The sequence below is a fragment of the Gouania willdenowi genome, chromosome 4 (genome assembly GCF_900634775.1).
Source record: "Gouania willdenowi chromosome 4, fGouWil2.1, whole genome shotgun sequence".
NCBI classification, from domain to species: domain Eukaryota; kingdom Metazoa; phylum Chordata; class Actinopteri; order Blenniiformes; family Gobiesocidae; genus Gouania; species Gouania willdenowi.
Genome location: NC_041047.1, coordinates 36,575,805 through 36,596,280, shown reverse-complemented (window position 1 = coordinate 36,596,280; position 20,476 = coordinate 36,575,805). Strand labels below are relative to the sequence as shown.

Sequence of the window (20,476 nt, the reverse complement as noted above, 5' to 3'; positions counted from 1 at the left end):
ACTTCCAGGGGGGAAATAATTGGAAGTTTAGTTGTAATGTGAAAAATGCCAGTCACCGTAAGCGTAATTGACTTGTAATTGAACATGGATAACTGAAAACGTAATTGTGAATTATTGTAATTGGACTTTAGTAATTGGGAACATAATTGTAATGAACTTTTAGAGGGAAAATAATTGGAAAAAATACCAGTTACTGTAATTGTAATTGAGTTGTAATTGAACATGGATAATTGAAGATGTAATTGTGATTAATTGTAAATGAACTTTAGTAATTGGGATGTAATTGTTTTTAACTTTCAAGGGGAAAAAAACTGGAAAAAATGCTGGTCACTGTAATCACTATTGAGTTGTAATTGAACATGGATAATTGAAGACATAATTGTGTTTCATTTTAATAGAACTAGTAATTGAGAATGTATTTGTAATTGACTTCCTCTGGAAAAATATTAATTGAAAATTTTGTTGTAATGGGAAAACATGCCAGTCATCGTAATCATAATTGACTTGTAATTGAACATGGATAATTGGAGACATAATTGTGATTAATTGTAATTAGACTTTAATAATTGATATGTAATTGTAATTTACTTTCAGGGAGAAAATAACAATTTTAATTTCAATTATAAATGAAAAAGGTGTGTGTCACCGTAATCATAATTGAGTTACTATGGATATTTGAAGACGTAATTGTAATTTAAAAATGTAATTGAAACCAACTCTGGTAATGTATGCAGCCTTCAGAGCCTGCACTTTGCTTTGTGTCCAGCAGAGGTCGACACGCGTTTACCTCACTGCTTTAACGATGCTGAGGCTTCCTCCTGCATCATCATCATCATCATCATCAGTAACAGTATAGACAGCAGCAGCAGCTCTAGGTTTATATCTATGACACCAGTCCGTCCTCAGCTCCAAACAAACTTCTGCTTCTCCTCACATCATGGATTAAGTAAAATGCTGGACTTTAAACGGAACCTCAGCACAAGCCTCAGCTGCTGTCATAGTGTTGGCTAACTTTGAGCTAGCTGATGCTAACTTTGAGCTAGCTGATGCTAGCGATAATAAATATAGTTTACGTGACTGTTATTGGAGCCCGTGTCAGTCAGTAAATGACGCTCTACGTTATTAGTTTGATGTATAATAGACATTATACATAGAGTAGCTGCATGGATATGAACTGGATTCGCAGTTAGCATTGGAGCTAATGTTAGCTAATGATCCACCTGGTTGTGAGATAGACAGATAAATGGGGATTTTAAGGATCATGACGCCGGCTAAGATCCAACTTTTGGCTGTTTTGGCCTTCGGAGTGGCCATGCTGATGATCGAGAACCAGATCCAGAGACTGGACGTGTCTAGAGAGAAGCTAGGTAAGAAAAAGCACCACAACAGCTGTGGTTCTAAAGCTGGGGTGTCAAACACACTTTAGTTCAGGGGCCAAATAAGGACCTTTTGAGGGTGATTTTAAAACCCAGAAACAACCGGAGACTGAGTAAATGAGGCAAGTTTTATCACAGCGAGGCCACAAAAATGTGTTTGTTTGATCGGATGGTCACATGATCAACATTCATGTCAGCATTAGCATAATGAGTGATCTGAGCATTAATACAGGAAATAACAAAGTTTTTATAGTAATTTTGTGTATTTTTTCTTTCTTCTGTCATTCTGCGTGTGTGTTGAGGCATTTTGTGCATCTCTGTTGTCCTTTTGTGTATTTTTCCTGTACAGTATATGTTTATGGTGTCATATTGTGTATTTGTGTTGTCATTTTGCGTTTCTGGTGTAATTTTTGTGTATTTCTGTTGTCGTATTGTTTGTTTGTTAGTACTGTGGGTTTGTAGAGTCATTTTTCTTCTCTTTTTGTCTACTTTTGTTGTCATTTTCTGTAGTTTTGTATATTTTTCTGAGTAATTTTGTGTATTCGTTTTGTCATTTTATTCATTTTTTGTAGTAGTTTTGTGTGTTTTTGGAGTGTTTTTTGTTTTTCTCTTGTCTTTTACTGTATTTTCCTGCAATATTGGAATTCTTTGTATTTTTAATGTATTCTTGCTTTTGCTTTGTGTATTTTGTATCTGTCATTGTGTACATTTATTTTTGGGGGCCAAATACATTTAGACTTAGGGCCGCATGTGGCCCCCGAGCCGCCAGTTGCCTTTGTCTGCAGTACTGCATTCACAGGCTGTAATATCACCAAGTTTATCATTGTACCCATTGTTAGAGCTACTATTTTTTACCAAAGAGGAAATATTTATTCCTGATTATTAGGGCTGGATGATATGGATCAAAATTTATGTCTCGATATTTCTTATCAAAATGGCGATATATGATGTTAATCTTGATGTTTTTAACCCAATAAAGTTTGATTCTTGGTTACATTTTCGGATGAAAAATGCCACATTTATTAACAAACAGCAGCACAATATGTGCCACTTTTAGCTTTTTCTCCTCTAAGGACAGCACGTGTGTGTGAGTTGTGTAGTATGGCTTGTTTACATGAAGGTCTGGGTTAGGACGCACTCAGTAATTCATCAAACTGCTTTTCATGCTGTTCTGGAAAGTCACCAAAGCAGCGACTCCTAAAATTAGTATTTTATTACAAAATAAGCTATAAAATATATATCTCCGAAATATGGACTGATTGTAAAGGACACTGTTTGACTGTTTTCTATTAATAACATGAAATAATATTATGTATAATGTGATTTGCATTGTGTGATTGTATAAATAAATACAAGTTAACACTATAGATTCCACATGATCTAACCAGTTGATTACATTACAAAATACAAATCTGACTACTTTTTAATGATGTTTTAAAGATTTTTTCTAACATTGTTTTTATCATTAGACAAAGTTCAAGTTGTATTTTATTTTTAAAAGGTTACCTCATTCCGATGTACATATATTTTCATAACAGGAACTATGCACAATAAAAACAATAACCAGGAATAAATATTTGCTTCCTGGTAAAGACAGTTGCTCTAATAACGGTACAATGATAAACTTGGTGATATTACAGCCTGTACATACAGTACAGGGACATATTTACTCTGTCTCCAAAATGTTTCCGGGCATTTGTAAATTTCTATCCATGTGTATTTGGAGGGGCTGAGATATCTACAACTGAATTATTTTGTAGTTTACAGAATGTTTCATGTATTTTCTGTCATATTCACTTTCTTTTGCGGGCCGAATTAGATGCTTCAAAAGGCCAGATTTGGGCCCCGGGCCTTCAGTTTGACACATGTGCTTTAACATTAAAAAAGAAGTCAACACAACTATGGAAAAAACAGAAAAACCTCAATGAAATAAATAAACTTGTCAATGTGAAAATATAAACATAAATGCTTAATCAAACAAAAAGTGCAGCGCATTCTCTAAATAATAAATCAGTAGAACTAACATCTCTGTAATATGCATCAAACCAGCAGAATATTGGGAAAAAAAAAACTCAACTCAATTGTATGAAAAGCGCTTTTGATGAGATTGATTTGATGAATCAGATTTTTTTAAAAATACAGTTAATTTATAAAGCACATTTAAACCCTGTTTAAGCTGAATAAAAGTGTATCTCACGCACAAACCATAAAAACTCGAGCTCGCACACACAAACACTCATGTTGCGCACGCACACAGGTGATGGTCATATAATTAGAATATCATGAAAAAGTTGATTTATTTCAGTAATTCCATTCATAAAGTGAAACTTGTATAATGTATACATTCATTTCACACAGACTGACATATTTCAAATATTTATTTATTTTATTGTTGATGATTATAACTGATAACTGATGAAAATCCCAAATTGAGTATCTCAGAAAATTAGAATAATGTGGAGAGATTCAATATTGAAGACACCTGGTGCACCTGTAAAGGCCTTTAAATGGTCTCCAGTCTAGTTCTGTAGCTCTACACAATCATGGAGAAAACTGCTGACCTGACAGTTGTCCAAAAGACGACCACTGACACTTTGCACAAGGAGGACAAGACACAAAGGTCATGGTAAAGAGGCTGACTGTTCACAGAGCTCTGTGTCCAAGCACATTAATAGAGAGGTGAAGGGAAGGAAAAGATGTGGTAGAAAAAAGTGAACAAGCAATAGTGATAACCACGCCCCCTGGAGAGGATTGTGAAACAAAACATTAAAAAATGTGGAGGAGATTCACAAAGGTGGAGACATATGTCATGTCAGACATATGTCAGACATGGGTTCCAGCTGTCCTTTAGTTCATTTTATTTCAGCCTTTTGTCCGTGCCTCGTAGCTACACATTAACAATCAGCTAGCTACCTCAAGTACAATCGTTTCAGTAGGAACTTCTGGTTTACAAAATAATAGTCTGTTGGGGCAACGTTATTAGAATGTTACATTCTAATAACAACTCAGAGCTACAGAAGATAGGATCATTTAAATTAGGTTATTTTAAACCAAGTTGATCAAAAATTAATCAATAAAACTGCTCAGATTCAGTAAACCATTGATCTCTGAGAGGAAATCAGGTGACATTAATGCTGTTCTCATACATCTTTATATGACATATAAATAATTAAAAAGGAGCAGTCATAATAATCCATGTCATTTCCACTTGCATCTGCCTTTTAACTGTATCTTACTTTATTTTTGACATACATTTTGTTTAATCATGAGGTTTTTTTTTCTTTATTAGTATTTATTTTGTTTCCTCACAGGAGTTAAAAACTAATATTTTCTTTAAAAAATGATAAATATTTCTAAAAAAAAAAAACCACAGTCATCTATGGAGCGGAACATTTTATCAGAGCTTATATTGGTGATTTTAGATGCAGTCTGATAAAATTGGATATTCGTTTTCTGGCTGGTATCGGACCGATATCAATATCGGATCAGGGCGCCTCTATATATAGTTGTACATTCCTTAGCAGATAACACTTCCAATCAAGTTAGAACTTTTGCAAACAAACATGCTAGCAGCCCCGCCTCCCCCTGTTTCATTCTGTTCTGTTTTCATTCAGTCTTAAACCAAACAGAATGGACCAAATAGTTTGTCGTTTACTCTGTTCATTCCGCTATGGAACAAACATGCTCAGGTGCTGAGGGTGAACCCCCTTGAAAACAGCCTGTTTGGAGGCGAAAGACGAGAAAAACAAAATACTTAGACTTAGCTTGGTTGCTAGCCCTGCTCGGCATCCCCACTTCTGCTTCTGATCTCACCACTTACGTCTCCTCTGCTGGCAGACCCCACGGGTAAGAGGCTCTGCTGCTTCACAGGCTGCTGGGTGTAGCCGGCGTAGCAATCCGAAGCTACGTAGTAGGTCCAGAGTTACCGCATCTACCGGACTATAACAGTTTGAGCTATCTAAAACTGATTGCCTGGCGGTGATATAGTTATCTGCTGTTTAATATCCGTTGCTAACGTTAGCCTCTGCAGGATTCATTTATCAATGAAGGCGTTTCAAATTAAAAGTGTGTTTTATCATTTTCACGGATTTCAACAACATTTACAAGCATTGGGAAAATTCCATGTTCCGTGATTTCTAGACAGTCCTAAAAAAATGACGACATTCTTGAGTCCTCCTCCTTGGCTTTAGACCGCCTTCATTCACAGACTACGCGTTTTTGGTCAACTTACGCGCGGTCGGTGTGTCAGGAGCCTGGACCGGAGAATAAGCGCAGGAGAGAAGCGCGTAAATGTAGGCGCGCAAAAAAGCACTGAAGGCCAGACGGGAGAATTGACCCCACAGTGAATAAGCGTTGTGTATTTTTGTGTGTGTGAGCTACAGTATGTCACACTGTTGTAATTATAAAGACGTGTGACTGACACAGCCTCTGTGAGAGATGCTCACAAGGTCATCAGTCACTCTAATTACTTTTAATTAGCACTGCAGGCAGAGCAAAAGTAAAAGGAAAGACCCTAATCATCCCTTATTTCAATATTGTCCTCGTTAGCTTCATTATGTCTATCAGTGTTGTTAGGATTTGAAGGATAACAGCCTTTACTCACTTAAAAAAACACAGACAGTAAGGCTGTGCCCACAGCCTGGAATATAATTCAAGCAACAATTGAAGGTATTTTTGTTCCTTTGAGTTAATAAAATGTTCATCTGTCTTTTTGCCCTTTTTTAAAATAAGAAATATATGTAGCTCAATAATTTAAACCATCATGGCTTCAGTTAGTCCTGTTTGATATAATGATATATGTCGCAGTGCGATAAAAAATGACATAGCCTCCAGGGATGTCCAGAAGACGACGTGCGGAAACTCCTACTACCCTCATTTTGGCCGCCTTCTACTCTTAAACATGTTCATAAACATGTTCATCGGTGTATCCCTAGTATGTACAGTGGAAAGGAAGGGCCTCAGATCGAAGACATTTCATTGTTTTATTTATAAAATATGGGTTCTTTTAGGCATGCAACAATTCTCACTAACATATTGAACTGTTCAGTACGGCATCCACGGTTCAATTCTGACTTGTAAACTGCGTTTTTTATGGTTTGACGTATAGGTTCCACGCAATGTCCTGTATGTCTCTCTAATTGACCTTGCTTGTGTGCCTGTGACTCAACACGCAGGGATTATGAATTCCGCAACGTGAGTTAATACGCTTGCGTCTTATGTTGGATCTATTTTACAAAACAAATGGCCACCGTAAGTTTACTGAAGTTCAGGTTTATTTGTTGAAAGTAATGATTTTTGGTTTATTTATTTTTATTTCAGAATGAATATTTCCTTAGTTTGTTTGTGGGCTGCCAGAGTTAATCACTTGTCCTTTGGATTTTGTGTGTTATTTTATTTTATATGTAGTGTTTTGTTTATTTAATATAATATAATACACCATACACAGGAATGTGTGTGAATTTGGATTTGCTTCATAGTAAAATAAAAAGGTTTAAAATGACAAAAGTAGTTATTTTTCTTAATCCCTTTCTGTTCTTTAAGATTTACTTTAAACACTTAACACTGGAAACACTTAAACGGCCCTGGCCATCAGAACCAAAACATGAACCGTGAATCGTGACCAAAAACACCGAGGTGCGCGTTGAACCGTGGGCTGACTGTATTGTTGCATCTCTAGGTTCCATAAATGAATACGGGAAAGATAATTGTTTCATGTAACTTTAAGGAAAAATTACTATATGTGGATATTTATCTATATTGTGATTAAAGTTTTTGTCCATAACTCACAGCATTAGCTCCTATCAGCTTTTACACACATTTTATGAAAGCAAAGGTTCAAGAAGTTGAACTTTTCAACATTTATACCCCTGATGCTTTTGGTACTGGCGTGTGGTGCTCAAAAGCTTATCATGAGATTTCTCAATATAGCCCGGAGGCTACAAATTCCACCTCAAGCTGTTATTTTGCTTATCTCTACCTGTTACTCAATAATAAGGTTGATCAGGGTGTGAGTTGCTACTACAGGAGTTATATGTTGAGCAGAGATGTGTGTCTACAAGGATGCCTGACTCCACATACCCTCACGGGTTATGCTTCGTCTCCTTGCTCTTACCAGAGGTCTGGGAGTGCGTCCCTCTAGCCCTTCAGGCTCTGCCGGTCCTGGTCAAGTAGGAGAGGACTTCTTCTTAATGTATAAGAGTTTTTATTCAAGGATTACAATTTAAAAGTTACAATAGTTCAAAGTATAATTCATAATTCATTGAAGCAGTATATTAACCACATCCCATGGCAGGGTCTATGCCTTCTTAAAATTAACCATAGATGTTTCAAGATAATATATTGACCACTACCAGTCTAACATCTTTATTAACCACTACAACTAAAGGTTATATGAGGCTGTGGTTAAATCACAGAAGGAAGTTATCATCCTTATATGGGCATCCGGCATCAACTCTTCTTTCAAGGTCTTACCACATCCTACAACAGGTACCCACCATTATCTCAGTAAAGAATCACATAGAATGTTCAGAGGATGTTTGAATACTTAGTGTTTCTGTATGGAGTCTCTATTTCAGCATCAGTGTGGGGTCAGTGAACTCAGAACGTCTCCATCCCTGTTCTGTTCAGAACGCTCCATGGCCAGACACGAGGGGGCAGAGGTGGAGCAGCGTCTCAGTGAGAACGCGTCTCCTCCGTCTGACAAAGACGACGTGGTCATCATTTACAACAGAGTTCCCAAGACGGCCAGCACGTCCTTCACCAACATCGCCTACGACCTCTGTGGAAAGAACCGCTTCCACGTGCTGCACATCAACACCACCAAAAACAACCCCGTCATGTCCCTGCAGGACCAGGTTAGACCAGCGTCCTCACAGCTGTTGCTGTTACTCCTGCTGGTTCCACATTAAGCTCCGCCCACTCTGTGTATTTTCAGGTACGTTTCGTGAGGAACGTCACCTCCTGGAGTGAAATGAAGCCTGGATTCTACCACGGACACGTGGCTTATCTGGACTTCTCCAAGTACGGCCCTTCATTTCCCCCACAGCCATTATTCTATAAATCAGTCGTTCTCAACCTTTTCAGCCCGTGACCCCCAAAATAAAGGTACAAGAGACCAGGGACCCCTATTAGGGGGAACAAAGGGGAGAGATTTTTGGGGTCCATCCATAAAGTCAGTAAAATGATGGTCCATTGTTCTATGAATCTGTGATAACCACATTTATTTATTCATCTGAATAATATCCACTGTTATCCAGCAATGTTTACTGTAATTATAATCATCTTAAAGATGGAAATCCTTGATTTAATGAGAAATAAAATGGGTTAAAAGTGACCAAAAATAGTGGAAAAGGTGGTGAAATGGGATTTTAAAAACCACAGAAATTGGTTAAAGTCTGAGTAAAGCAGAAATAAATGTGTGTTATGAGTTTGTCACACCACAGAAACGTGTCATTGACCACTGAGCAAAATTTGAAAGATGAAAAAAATTGCTAAGCATATAAAATTAGGTCTCTCAATCATGGAAAAACAAGGACTTCTGTCTGGTCTAAAACGCTGGGGGCGGTGGGAAGGGCGCTGCCTTTGTGTACTGTAGAAGGATGTAACCTACAGTAACAACAGAAGCTAGCGCTAGCAGCGTCATAGGACGGACCCAGCCCTACCTGTTTGAGCCAGCAGAGCCAGAAACTGACTCCCAAAAATCCTGACTGCGCGTCGAGGCGACACGGAACGTAAGCGCTGATCTAAACCTCAGCCCTGGTCACTGTCATTTCCACTCAACGCCGCTTTGTTTCAACTTTTAGCGTAGCGAAATGAGAGTTGTTTCTACTGTGGATGGAGTCAAAGAGAGAACAGAGACGTACTAAATGTGCCAGTTTTATTATTTCCTTTCATGGCTGCAGCGCACATGAAGCACTGCCAAACGGATTCAATCACAGTGTTTACTGTTATTATCACTAGTCTGGAGGAGACAAGACCGGTTAGCTGATTGGTTAGCTAGCTGCAAACTGTCGTAAGAGATGATATCCGGGACTCGAGTCCAGTTTGAAAGCAGCTCCAGCGTCGATAGTGCTTCTCCCATTGGTTTTCCAAAAGTGTTCGGATCATTCTAAACGACGTGTCAGCAGAATGGTCTGCTACTTCCGAGTCCGAATATGTGTATCCCTCCTGGGTAGAGTCCGAACTGCGCCCGCTAAAGGCGAAACACAATCGCGGTGCAAAAAAAGTGCTAATTTCTAGGAAAATGTGCTTTGTTTTCTGCTCGGGGCCGAATTGCGCCCGCTGGAGGTCGTGGAAGTTTAGTGTGCTTCAGCAACAGGGTGGGGTTTATGCTAATGATGGCTCCGTTACGTAATGCAGCTATGATTTCTGACCCGCCCATTAAATCCTCAACACAGAAATTTGAAACAGTTTGTGAAGCCTAGCTCCACAATTACATCCTAAATGGTTGAATGACTTTTTTACATGTTTTAAGGAAAACATTTATGACCTATTTAATGTGTTTAGAAGAAAATGGCTGAATTTGCTTTGCAAATTAGAGTGGGCAAAAAACGGTCAGAAAAAGTTTTAAAATGGCACAAAATGTCGATATTGGTTTACAAATAGCAGGAATGCTGGGAGGCAGGGTTGGAGTAAAGTCATTTAAAAAGTAGAAACAAATTAACTTAAACTGGCAAATAATGGGCGTGACAAATCATGAATGTGGTTAAACTAGCAAAAAAAACAAGCATGAAATATGATGAAAAGAGGTTAAAAGTGACAATAATGGGTCAACATACAGTATGTGACATTAGGTGGAAAGGGTTTATAAGTGCTGAAAATGTCTTGAAAGTAGAAAAATGTGCAGAAAAGGCATTGAAATTTGATGAAGTTTCAGAAATGAGAGTAATGTAGCAAAATTGCATTAAAAGCAAAAATATGGCAAGAAAAAGTGATGAAAATATGGAAAGTTTTGTGTAGTTGTGTATTAAAAAATGTTGCGTTTCACTAGTCGGGACAGATGAATACAGTGACATTAGTTTTTCGTTAATTTCCAACACTGACTGCATTCAAATGTGAAAAGACTTTCATTTTACCTGGTGACCCGTCACTGCAGAAACAGTGCATCTACAATCTTCCCTGATTGGTGGTAATTAAAGGTCTTACAATCATATCACACATTTTCATGGGATTTTTCCTGTTAAACGAGTGGTTTCGGGTTGAAAGTGTCGAGAATTGACATGTTAAAGCTGATTTTCTCATTTAAAAATGTACTTAATTCTGTTTCAGGGTCACGACCGCGTCACTTTCTTCTTTTCTGTTGCAGTTTCATTTCATCAATTTTCCCTATTTCAATGACTTTACTGGCTATAAAACTTCCTGACTTAAACAATGTGCCAGCTTATTTATGTGTGACTTATATGTTCATAAATATGTCCAGTTATTTGAAGTTAAATCTTTCTACTTTTTGCAAACTAAGTGTTCTCTTTATGTGTCCAGATACGGTGTGAAAGCTAAGCCCATGTACATTAACGTGGTCCGGGACCCCATTGAGCGCCTGGTGTCCTACTACTACTTCCTCCGCTTTGGAGACGACTACAGACCAGGTCTGCGTCGCAGGAAACAAGGAGACAAGAAGGTTTGTTCAATGCTCAGGGGCCTCATTTATAAAACATTGAGTAAAATCTACACTCGAAGTGAACGTACGTCAGAAATCTGAAAATGTGCTGCGCCAAAAACATTTCTGATTTATGAAACCGTGCGGAGCTCACCTGCAGCTTTTTATAAATCACAGCCCAGCTGGAAGTTGGTGCAGGTGAATTCATTTCATGTTCCGGGTATAATTGAGGGGACATTTTTTAATCATGTTGTTGATTTAATGTTTTTACTGCTGATTTTAATGGTCTTATTGGTTTTTAGGCTGTTGGATGTTTTCTGTTGAACTTTTCACATAGAATGGCCTTGTGTATAAAATGTGCTAATGTGCCATGAATGGTTTTTGCATTTAAACCAATGGGATTCTATAATCGTTCATGGCAGAAGTACCAAATCAAGGATGTCCAGAAGCGTAGGCAGCATTGGAATCTTCTACTACTCTCTTTCTGACCGCCTTCTACTTTAAAACATGTTCATAAATGATTCTGTACCCCTTTAGCACCAAAAAAATATCTGTAATATTACGTGAATATCTGTAAAAGTCAGGTTTTTCTATGAGCTCTGTCTGCTAGCGCATAGCATTTCTTCTTCACTGTGCAGAATAGCTGCATCCCAACAGAACACTGAGTTACCAGCGCCCTCTGCTGGTCCAAACTAATATCTGGCGGCTGCAACTGAAGGAAAACAATCATTCTCTTGAATTGAATATGTATTTTTTTAAACATTCATGATCAATATCATCATGTATCATGAATTAAAAGTCCTGCGTCCAGGGTACTGGGTTACGAAAATGTAAGGGTATATGTAAGATATATTATGAATGTGCTTGTGTTAGATATATTACGAATATTAATGTTCATTGATACAACTATATATATAATGAAAACCAACTATAAGTAAACCACACAAAAATGATGTTAATCATGCAGATATGTTCCAGTACCAGAAAGCATTCTACATTAAGAGACCACGCCCCCATAGCACTGCAATACTACAGTATAAGTTGGTACATTTTCAACTGGAAAGAGGTAAACTGATAATGATGCTCAATTCTTTGTCATCATTACCATGGATACCAGATTTCTACATCTAAATGCATCATGTAAACAAATACTAGGTGAGAAAATACATCATGCTAAGAAAAGTGTTACAAAATTACACTAATATAATGCACCAAAAGCCAACATTGAGCAACATTTTCGGGGGGGGGTTACCCTTTTTCTGGTCATCTCTGACAATGGAAAAGGAATTTCAGAACAAGGAAGAAATGTTAGTCAGTGATGAAGGCCAGAGAAAAGAGGATTCATTTGGTGGTCACAGTAATTGTGTAAATAAATAAAAGAGGATGGTATTTACAGCACAGTGTAAAATGTGACAGGGGTGAAAAGAAGCATCTGAGATGCACCGTCAGTGTTTCTGGTACAGGACAAACCTGAGCCCACACTGTCACACCATCACAGGTGGAACTCATCATGTCAGGAAGTTGTAGAACCGCAACAGACCGCACACGAGCGCAGGCCTCCTCTGCACAGCTTTACCTGCTGCGTGCGTGCGTCACCAACCTCACTGCATTTGTCACGTTTGACCTGATGATTTAACAACAGCTTTTCTTTTCTGTTGTGTTCCAGACCTTTGACGAGTGCGTGTCATCAGGAGGCTCAGATTGTGCTGCTGAGAAGCTGTGGCTGCAGATTCCTTTCTTCTGTGGTCATCATTCAGAGTGCTGGTACGTCACCAGTTGGTGGAGAAAAACTCTTTTGCATAACATTCATTTAGTGTCAGAGTAAAACTATCATGTTAGTGTCAGAAGAAAAAGGTGAGCTCACTGAGGTGTTACTGCCAAGTATAAGGTTTTGATTTTTTGTAATCACTGAAAACATATCAACAACTGAATTTTGCTTTATACAGAATTGCTGTGTTAATTTTTTAATATGTTTTCTTTAATTAATTTGTTCTAAGAACCCCAACAAAATAGTGTTTAAGGTTTTCCCAAACTCGCCAGTTTTCCAGATTTTTAACCTCTGAAAAGTCATTTAACGTTATGAAGCTTCTGTAAACATGGATAGGTGTGTGGTGCACAAAGTAAGTGAGTCAGACAAGCTTCCGCCATGTTTCAAGATTGCTAGCAACAACTTTCCTCGTGTTAGCCTGAAGGCTAGGTTAGCCTTAGCTTTGAGAGGGGCTGAGCGGAGGAGCTTGCTAACTCAAAGTTAGTATTAATCTTCATGTGTGCCAAGCATTATTCTTTTATATGTATAATTTAAAAAAAATAGTTTTAAAATTGTTTTTCTCTCGATTGTTATTTTTTAATCATTGAGTGCAATACTCAAAATTGTAATCAAATTGCGATTAATTGCACAGCCTTAAATCCTACAGTATCTTTGTGTGCTTGTTGGTGTGCAGGAACGCTGGCAGTCGCTGGGCTCTGGAACAGGCCAAATACAACCTGGTTAATGAGTACCTGCTTGTGGGGGTCACTGAGGAGCTGGAGGACTTCATCATGATCCTGGAGGCTGCTCTACCACGCTTCTTCAAGGGAGCTGCAGAGCTCTACAGGACAGGTACAGGAAGTTAGGCTTCCATTGAGAGGAGGTTTCAAATTAAAACTATTTGTAAAAAGTATCAGTCTGACAGTGAAAGCATTAAAACCAGTGCGTAATTATTAAATTATCAGGTCCCAGAACAAACGCCACGTGTTACAACATACAGTGGATATGAAAAGTCTACACATCAGATGCCAGGTTTTTGTGATGTAAAAAAAATGACACCAAGATAAATAATTTCACAACTTTTTCCACCTTTAATGTGACCTATAACCTGTACAATGCAATTGAAAAACAAAGTTAAACCTTTCTGGAAGGTGAAGTAAAAATAAAAAACTGAGAGAATAAGGTTGCTTAAGTGTGCACACCCTCTTATAACTGGGGGCGGGGCTGTGTTCGGATTTAACCAATCACATTCAAACTGATGTTAAATTGGAGTCAGCACACACCTGTCACCATTTAAAGTGCCTCTGATTAACCACAAATAAAGTTCAGCTGTTCTAGTAGCTTCTCTTCACATATCTGTAGCCACATCTTCCAGAACAAGCCATGGTCCTCAGAGAGCTTCCAAAGCATCAGAGGGATCTCATTGTTCAAAGATATCAGTCAGGTGAAGGGTACAAAATAATTTCCAAGGAATTAAATATAACATGGAACACAGTGAAGACAGTCATCATCAAGTGGAGAAAATATGGCACAACAGTGACTTTACCAAGAACAGGACGTCCGTCCTAAATTGATGACAAGACGAGAAGAAAAGTGGTCAGGGAGGCTGCCAAGAGGCCGACAGCAACATTGAGGGAGCTGCTGGAAGTTCTGACAGGTACTGGCTGTGTCGTACATGTGACAACAATCTCCTGTCCTCTTCATATGTCTGGGCTATGGGGTAGGGTGGGAGGACAGAAGCCTTATCTTACCAAGAAAAACATCTAAACCCAGCTTCATTTTGCAAAAACTCCCAAACGCATGTGGGAAAATGTGTTATGGTCCAATGGAACCAAGGTTGAACTTTGTGGCCAAATGCCAAAAGGAACATTTGGTGCAAAAACAACACTGCTCATCAACAAAAAAATACCATATCTACAGTGAAGCATGGTGGTGGCAGCATCATGCTTCGGGGCTGTTTTTTGTCAGCTGGAACTGGGGCCTTAGTCAGGGTGGAGGGAATTCTGAACAGTTCCAAATACCAGGAAGTGTTGGCACAAAACCTTCAGACTTCTGTTAGAAAGCTGAAGATGAAGATGAACTTTATCTTTCAACACCACAATGACCCTAAGCACAGCATCAACTAAACAATGGCTTCACCACAATCAGATTGAGGTTTTAGAATGGGCCAGCCAGAGTCCAGACCTGAATCTGATTGAACATCTGTGGGGTGATCTGAAGAGGGCTGTGCACAGAAGATGCCCTCACTATCTATAAGAGTAGGTAAATATGACCTCATCAAGATGTTCCACACTGATAGATTCTGACCCAAAAACACTGAGTGCTGTAATTAGGAGTGTGTTGATATATCGCAATATTTATTTATTTATTTATTTATTTTTTGGAGTTAAGATTTATTTTATTATTTTCAAAACCTTTTCTGCTTTTGCACTAAAATGTGCAGGTACGTCTTCACAGAAATGTTGTCACTGTTTGTTGAAGGAACCAATATATTGTTTACTGGAATATTTCACTATAATGGTGTCACTGGTAAGAAAAACCCTATTTTTGTTTACAGAAAGCACTATTGGTGATACTTATTCGTTTACATTAGTATGTTGACACTTATTTACAGAAATGTTATAGTGTCACTGTTCATAGGACACTTTTTCAATTTATTGTCTGTCAGAGATACAAAATAAAAATTGCCTTTTTTCACTTAATCTCTTTTTTTTCCTTATGTCAGATTATCATAGATTGATTTATGACCAATATATTGATAATTGCAGTATCGTCATATTGTGAGATAATTGTATTGTATTGTATCGTGAGGTACACAGAGGTTCCCACCCCTAGTTGTAATTAAAGCCAAAGGTGCTGCAACAAAGTATTAGTTTAAGGGTGTGTATGTTTATGCAACCAGGTTATTTTTATTTTATTTTTCCCCTTTAAAGGTTTGAGTTTGTTTTTCTATTGCATTGTACAGGTAATAGGTCACATTAAAGGTGGAAACAGTTGTGAAATTATTTACCTTGGTATTATTTTTTTACAACACAAAAACCTGGCATTTAAACAGGGGTGTGTAGACTTTTTATATCCACTATGTATATATATATATATCAGTGAGTTGGATATATTATATATAATATATATTTGTAGCGATTTTTGCCATTTAAAAAATTATTTTGGAGTGGTTCCAAAGACATTTTAAACAGCAGGGAAAATATAGAGATAATTCATATATTTTGGCACCAGAAAAACAGCAGCGTCCTCATTTATGTGCTCTTATTTTGTAAAAAAAAAACAACTTCTGGTCTCACCATAATGAGAAAGGTTGTTTTTTGGTTTTAGAAACAAAAATAAAAAATCAACCGATTTTTAAACATTTGTTTATCCCTTCATGACCCTGATAAAGAAATATGCCTTGAATTTGAAAAAGGGAAAACAAATATCCACTCCATTCCAACAAAATGTTGTTTTTCAATTTCCTTTTCTGAACAGAAAATTCAATGATGCAACAATTATTGTGACGGTACTGATTAAAAAAGTAAGAAACCTACGTTGGTGGAAATGGAACGTAGGGGGCGCCATCGCTCCGTAGGGGAGCAGTATTACCACGCTGGAAGCTTCTACACTCAACAGCGCTGGCGAGAAACCTTGTATTATAAAAATATGTAATGAGTTGCTATTTTCTATTCATTTCATGTCATTTTAAGGAATAAATAATAAATTGGGATATAAATCTACCAATATGGTGATAGATTACACAGCACTGCTCAGAGCATTTTGTTTAGAAGCTGTTTGTGTTTAAATCACTTCTTTGACTCGTGTGGATTGGCTCAGACACTCTGACATCATGTGGCGTCGTTTCACTTTTAAAGCAACAAATGAGCTGATTTTGACGCAGTAACGGCCTCGTTTCAGGTAAGAGGTCCCACCTGAGGAAGACCACGGAGAAGAAGGCCCCCACCAAAGAAACCATCGCGAAGCTGCATCAGTCCGACATCTGGAAGATGGAAAATGACTTTTACGAGTTTGCGCTGGAACATTTTCAGTTTGTGCGCGCCCACGCCGTCAGGGAGAAAGACGGAGAACTTTACGTTCTGGCCAAGAGCTTCTTCTATGAAAAGATCTACCCCAAAGTGAGCTGAAAGGGGCGGGGCTTTAAACCCCACATTTTGCTGAAAGGGGTGGAGCTTCTTCACAGGGTCGACCACACTGGAAGAAACAGCCAATGGGTTTGTTTCAAAGCTGTGCTGAGAATGTCTTTGTGTTTTTCTTTTTAATACTGGAGGAAAAAGTCAATAATTCCTTTTTTCAAAATAAAAGCAGCTCAGTAAGTGGATTATCAGGGATTTATCTGATTGTATTAAACCACATGTGGTATTTTAAGTGCACGATGCGTTCAAGGACCAAACACTAGCCTGATTTTCTATCACTGAGGTTTATTTTTACATGGTTTACATATTTAATCATCACATTAACCAGTGATATGAAGAGAGCCAATCAGATGTGAGTATAGTGGGTGACTACAGGGTTCCTATAGTATAGTATAGGCAGAGACTGATAGTGCCTTTAATGTCAGTATATTATATACCGTTTATATTAGTTCTGAACTCATCCTCTGTTTGTGTTGCTCACATTAAATTCTTTCTAAATAATGTTTGTATTTTTACGTTAACGATAATCTTTGTGTTTCGTCATTTGTTTCCCTTTTTTGTTCCATGAAATCTGTATTTTTCTGCGCGTTTAATGCTAAGGACTCGTCGTATTATTTCCTGAACTTGTTGAAGACTGAGTATTTTCTTTACAAACAGACAGAGTTGAGTGTCATTTCCACATGTTAATGTAGCTGTGATGCTTTAGTCAGTCTGTAATCTTTACTTCACAGTGTTATTAATACAACAACTCAATAAACAAGTTCATACATCCATGTTTTTACTAGATTTGCTGGTTTTCAATCTCTGAATCTATTAATTCACTCTAACTATTTCACTTTGCACAAAAATATTGTTTTTTCTGTCATTTTGCATGTTTTTGGAGTCATTTATGCTTATTTTAGTTTTTTTTGTGTGTGTGTTTTTGGAGAGATTTATGTTTATTTTTGCTTCCTGTTTTGTATTTTTGTGTTTATGGAGTCATTTATGTATTTGGTGTTATGTGTATTTCTATTGTTCTTTTTTTTTTTTTTTCTGTCATTCTGTGTCATATTAAGTTTCTCATTTCGAGACTTTTCTCCTCAGAATTCAGACTTTATTCTCAGAAATGTAACTTTCTGTCACAGAACATTAATAATAATAAAAAATATTGGGCATTATTTTTTTGTTTTTGTTTTTTGTTTTCTTCCATTGATCAGGGAAACTTGTGTGTGTGTGTGTGTGTGTGTGTGTGTGTGTGTGTGTGTGTGTGTGTGTGTGTGTGCTCAGAGACGAGCACAAAGCGCTGTAGGAGAGGCTTCCTGTCTCCCAAACTAGAACTCAATTAACAGTTTTGCTGCAGGCATATTGGAACATTGTTTCATTAGTGAGATGAATACAGTCTGATAATTACTTCATCTCAATTAGTGGAAAAAAGGCCACACTCTACATTGAATCCTGCTGATGAGCTTGAAGGTTAATTAGGAACAAAGTGTGTGTGTGTCTGTGTAAGTTTGTGTGCACGAAGCTGCTTGTTGTCGACTTTTATTTCTTATTGGTTTGGTTTGGGTCTTACTGTCTCAGTGGGACTGCTTTATTTTAATTGCTTGGAAAAAGATAAGCCTTGATATAGATTTGAAAAAAACAACAAAATAAAAGTTTCAACTGCAGTCAGTGCTTTAACCACTAGAGGACAATATAAATACACCAAAATAACACCAAAAACATGCATTACTCCAAAAAAAAAAAAAAACACAAAATAACAGAAAAACACACAAAAGGAAAATAAACATAAATAACCTCAAAAACCCTCAAAATGACAGAAAAATAGACAAATGTACAATATAACTACACCAAAAACACAGATTACTTAAAAAAAACACACATTTATAGAAAAATACACAAAAATAATGACTCCAAAAATAAAAATAAATGACTCCAAAAACACACAAAATGCCAGAAAAATAGAACAAAAGGACAATAAAAATCCCCCTCCCCCCAAAAAAACCAAAACAAAGCACACGTTACTAATATAGAATAACAGAAAAATACACAAAAGGAAAAAAAATAAACATAAATGACTTTGAAAACACACAAAATGACAGAAAAATTGTCCAAAGGACAATTGAAATACCCCAAAAATATACTTTAGTCCAAAATAAACATAAATGACTCCAGCAACAAAGGTCTTTCTGTCTCTGTGGGACCAGTTTCTTGTAATTGTTTGGGAAAAAGATAAGCTTTGAGATGAATTTTTAAAAAACCAACAAAAAACAGTAGAGTAGTAACTGTAGTCAGTGATTTAACCACGAGAGGACAACAGAAATAAAAACGATTGACAACTAAAACATAAAATGACAGAAAAATAGTAATACACAAAAATAACTCCTAAAACACACATTACTAAAAAAAAACAAATATTAACAGTAAAATGAACATAAATAACTCCAAAGTCACAGGTCTTTCTGTCTCTGTGGGACTGTTTTATTTTAATTGCATGGAAAAAGATCAACCTTGATATAGATTTAAAGAAAACCAACATATAACAGTAGAGTAGTAACTGTAATCAGTGATTTAACCAGGAGAGGGCGCTATGCTCCTGCTCTCAGACTGATCCACCTGTTTAACAGTGCATCATCATTAACAATAGAAATGACTTCATTAGGCTCCAATGTCTCATGACTTTTATTCATATATATATATATATATATATATATATACTGTATGTGCTGTAATCACATGGTAACTATTAGTCAAAGTGTTTGTAGATGATTTATAGATCGAAAACTAAAATAAACGCTCACTTACTGCAGAACAATGACCAGATTAAAGCAGGGGTTCTCAAACTTGGGATCAGGACCCCATTTCTGGTTGTGAGACACTGGGAGGGGGTGTCCGATGTCTTCATGAAAGTATTGTTTTTCAACAATTTAAGTTCATATTTCCTTATTGTTCCCATTTTTTTGCGACTACACCAAACTTTCCACATTTTAACATATTTTCGTCACTTTTTCTTGCCATATTTTTGCTCCTTTTAATGCGTTTTTGTGACATTACTCCCAGTTCTGACACTTTTACATCAATTTTGAATGCCTTTTTTGCACATCAGCACTTGACCCATTATTGTCACTTCTAACCTCTTCACCATTTTTAATGTTTATTTTTGCCAATTTAACCACATTCACACATGAGATGGCTCGCCCATTATTTGTCAGTTTGAATTATTTTTCCAATATTGACATTTTGAACCCTTTTTACCATTTTTTCTCTCAGTTTTTATTGCTATTTTTTTTGTTCTTTTCTGTTATCCATCATATACAATTCAATACAAAGAATAAACATTAATTGTAACAACCAAAAATAGAATGTGCTGTAACTGCTTATCAGAGCCCATCCCCAAACAGCATTATATTAAAAACACAATAGAAACAAATCAATAACAGCGCTATTCATCAACATATCAACTTGTGTCTCAATTGGTGCAAAATAGTTATTTTTTTAAATATTTTTTGAACATAGACAATGAACTCATGAACTTAAAGTGTTCCTCAAGATGGTTCTAAACCTTAACACCGTAAACAGAAATGTATGTTCTTTTAACATTTGGTCTAAATTTACTTTGTTCAAAAATATAATCCCCTCT

At 37.0% G+C, this 20,476-nt stretch overlaps 1 protein-coding gene across 3 annotated transcripts; it reads left to right on the top strand.

Moving 5' to 3' along the window:
* Nucleotides 1-820: 820 nt before the first annotated feature.
* hs2st1b (heparan sulfate 2-O-sulfotransferase 1b) lies at nucleotides 821-17,750 on the top strand. 3 transcript variants are annotated; one of them, XM_028445291.1, is made up of 7 exons: nucleotides 821-1,367; nucleotides 8,004-8,230; nucleotides 8,311-8,396; nucleotides 10,854-10,992; nucleotides 12,638-12,735; nucleotides 13,413-13,570; nucleotides 16,622-17,747. In XM_028445291.1, the coding sequence occupies exons 1-7, from the start codon at nucleotides 1,244-1,246 to the stop codon at nucleotides 16,846-16,848; spliced, it is 1,059 nt and encodes a 352-aa protein (XP_028301092.1). In that variant the 5' UTR covers nucleotides 821-1,243; the 3' UTR covers nucleotides 16,849-17,747. The 3 variants fall into 3 exon arrangements, with proteins under 3 accessions (XP_028301092.1, XP_028301093.1, XP_028301091.1); XM_028445292.1 differs by lacking the exon at nucleotides 821-1,367 and adding an exon at nucleotides 4,789-7,862 and having other exon boundaries at nucleotides 16,622-17,750; XM_028445290.1 differs by lacking the exon at nucleotides 821-1,367 and adding an exon at nucleotides 4,789-7,862 and having other exon boundaries at nucleotides 7,940-8,230; nucleotides 16,622-17,750.
* Nucleotides 17,751-20,476: the final 2,726 nt, after the last annotated feature.